The following is a 2,720-nucleotide window of genomic DNA, read 5'->3' as shown; positions in this document are numbered from 1 at the left end:
GAAACCTATACGTATGTCACGCTGAATACCACAGAGAACATTATCTTAAATTGTTTAGGTAGTAGAGCTGCTCCCCGTTAGATGGCAGTGCCGAAACCACCAAACGTTATTGTGCAGTTTTTTTTCGGTCGTATTTCAAAGCCTATTTTTTCGTGTTTTTATTCCTGTTTGAAGTTTGATCTTTTGGCAGGGGTAAGCTAGAAACCTGTTTTATTTGATTTTGCTACTAATTTAAAGCAGATTTTAATCACATATAAATTAGAGAGCCCTAACCTTAAAAATAAAAAATTCCTAATTTCGGATAGTACAAGTCCCATAATTTCGGATATCCGAAATTAGGAACCTTAAATTGATGATCATGTTAGCATAAAAACTTTTGTTTCTTTTCAGAAGAAAATGCCAAAAACAAGTAAAAAACATAAACAATGGGATCCAGACCGAATGATACGTGCTATCCGTGCCGTCAGGGGAAAGGAAATGGGGTATCTTAAAGCCTCGAAGTTATTTGCTGTTCCGAAATCAACTCTGGAAGATTATGTTAAGCAAGAAAATAAAACTCCGGAGCAGTTGGTTGCTGTTAAAATTGGAAGAAGACCAGTACTTTCTGCAGAAATGGAAGCAGATTTAGTCTCGTATTGCCTAGAAATGGACCGGCGATTTTACGAAATTGGGACCGCTGATATCAAGAGACTTGCATATCAAATAGCTTTACGAAATGGTCTTCGTCATCCATTTGCCCATGCCGAATCTGCCGGTAAAAAATGGTTAAGGGGATTTATGAGGCGAAACGCAGTTTTGTCCCTTAGAAAACCACAAGGAATCTCGAAAGCCCGAATTAAGGGATTTACCCCAGAAAATGTCAGCAGATTCTATGATCTTTTAGAAACGTCAATGGAAAAAGTTAACTTCAACCCCGCAAGAGTTTATAACGTTGATGAAAGCGGCATAACAACGGTTCAGTCCAAGAATACTCGTGTTATAACATTAAAAGGAAAAAAACAGGTTGGATCTGTTACCGCGACTGAAAGAGGCGCATTAGTTACTGTTGTATTTTGTATGAATGCTGCTGGTGGGTTTGTCCCTCCATTATTCGTGTTTCCAAGAAAGAACATGAAAGTGGAATTATTAGATGGATCGCCGCCTGGCTCTATTGCAGCTTGCCATCCATCAGGTTGGATTCAGCAGCACATTTTTTCCCAATGGCTACAGCATTTCGTAGCTCACGTGAAACCATCCCGTGAAGACCCAGTGCTGCTTATTCTTGATGGTCACTACAGCCACACAAGAAATATAGATGTGATAGAAGCAGGACGTGCAAATTTCGTTACAATTTTGTGTATCCCGCCGCACAGTTCACACAAACTACAACCTCTAGATTTGTCTTTTATGTCACCATTTAAAACATATTATTCGCAACAAATTGAGATGTGGTTAAGGCAAAATCCTGGACGCACCATAAACTCGTATCAAATTTGTAAGCTTATGTGCCCGGCATATTTGAAAAGTGCTACTGCAGAAATTTCCGCGAATGGTTTTCGCAAATCTGGAATATATCCTTTTAATAAAAATAACTTTTCTGATCACGATTTTATAATGGAGAGACAAAGAGAAAGAACACCACCACCCATAAATCAAAATCATGGGGAAGTATTACCAACAAGAGGTCAGTCAAGACCAGAACCACAAAGCATTATCGAAAGAACACCTCCAAAACATAACTTAACAAATAAATCATCCAATGGAAATGCAACTGAAACTACGGCAACTATGATAAGAGCTGAGGATATTAGTCCACTGCCTTCTTGCAGTTATACCTCACAAACAAACAAACAAAAAAATCCTCGAAAAGGTTCTAGTTGGATAATAACTAGTACACCTTATGTTATAAAGATGAACTTGAACGAAGTGTAGCCGAACAAGAAAGAAAAAAGTCTTTGAAAGAAAAGAAACCAAAAATAAGCAACGAATTAAATCAAGTCAACAGAAAAAAAACTCCACGCCAAAAAAAGCAAAAGAAAAAAATTGAATCGAGTAGTAGTGACACTTCACATCCTGGTGATGACCTTATTTTGGATGATGATTCTGATATGGATGTAGACGATGAAGATGGAGACACAGAATGTATGTTTTGTGACAGTTTATATTCCGAAGATACACAGGGTGAGAAGTGGATAAGGTGTATAAAGTGCTTCAAGTGGTGTCATGAGATGTGCGCCAATGCTGATAAGAAGAAAACCTATATTTGCGACTTTTGTCAAGATGTGTAACTATTCTTATGATGAACAAAATGGTGTCTTAATTTCGGATAGGGTATCCGAAATTAGGAGCCCTAAAATTTTTGACATACAAAAGCACTAATTTTATTGAACAATATTTTTTGTAAAAAAGATTTTCAATAAATTGTCTATGATAATAAAATTAGTTTCTATATTACTCTGCAAGTACTCTTGAGTAGATAAAAGTTTAAAATGTGTTATTAGGTGAAAAATATGACACTAATTGTAAATGGTATCCGAAATTAGGCTACTTTCCCTTAGAGTTTGAATCTTGGTTATCTGAAGGAGCAGCAGGAGGTTGTCTATTTTTTGCTATACATTAGCATATCTTACATTTGGTCTTACTGTATTAGGTAAAAAGTTTCTGTTACGTGCTTGTGACATTTTTTGGTGACGATTATACGTAATTTGTGCGTTATTTTTATTCCTATTTTAAATTACGAT

General features: G+C 36.4%; 1 protein-coding gene across 1 annotated transcript; it reads left to right on the top strand.

Moving 5' to 3' along the window:
• LOC140449920 (uncharacterized) lies at window positions 1-1,911 on the top strand. The gene is made up of 2 exons (XM_072543336.1): window positions 1-192; window positions 391-1,911. The coding sequence occupies exons 1-2, from the start codon at window positions 82-84 to the stop codon at window positions 1,909-1,911; spliced, it is 1,632 nt and encodes a 543-aa protein (XP_072399437.1). The 5' UTR covers window positions 1-81.
• Window positions 1,912-2,720: the final 809 nt, after the last annotated feature.

The sequence above is a fragment of the Diabrotica undecimpunctata genome, chromosome 9, assembly GCF_040954645.1.
Source record: "Diabrotica undecimpunctata isolate CICGRU chromosome 9, icDiaUnde3, whole genome shotgun sequence".
Taxonomy (NCBI): domain Eukaryota; kingdom Metazoa; phylum Arthropoda; class Insecta; order Coleoptera; family Chrysomelidae; genus Diabrotica; species Diabrotica undecimpunctata.
Note: the sequence above shows the minus strand (reverse complement) of the source record. Positions and strands in the feature narration are given on the sequence as shown.

Excerpts from the sequence above, each read along its gene's own strand:
- LOC140449920 (XM_072543336.1), top strand. The coding sequence starts at position 82 with ATGGCAGTGCCGAAACCACCAAACGTTATTGTGCAGTTTTTTTTCGGT. Across the intron at positions 193-390 it reads AGTTTGATCTTTTGGCAGGG|AAGAAAATGCCAAAAACAAG; the intron begins GTAAGCTAGAAA and ends GTTTCTTTTCAG.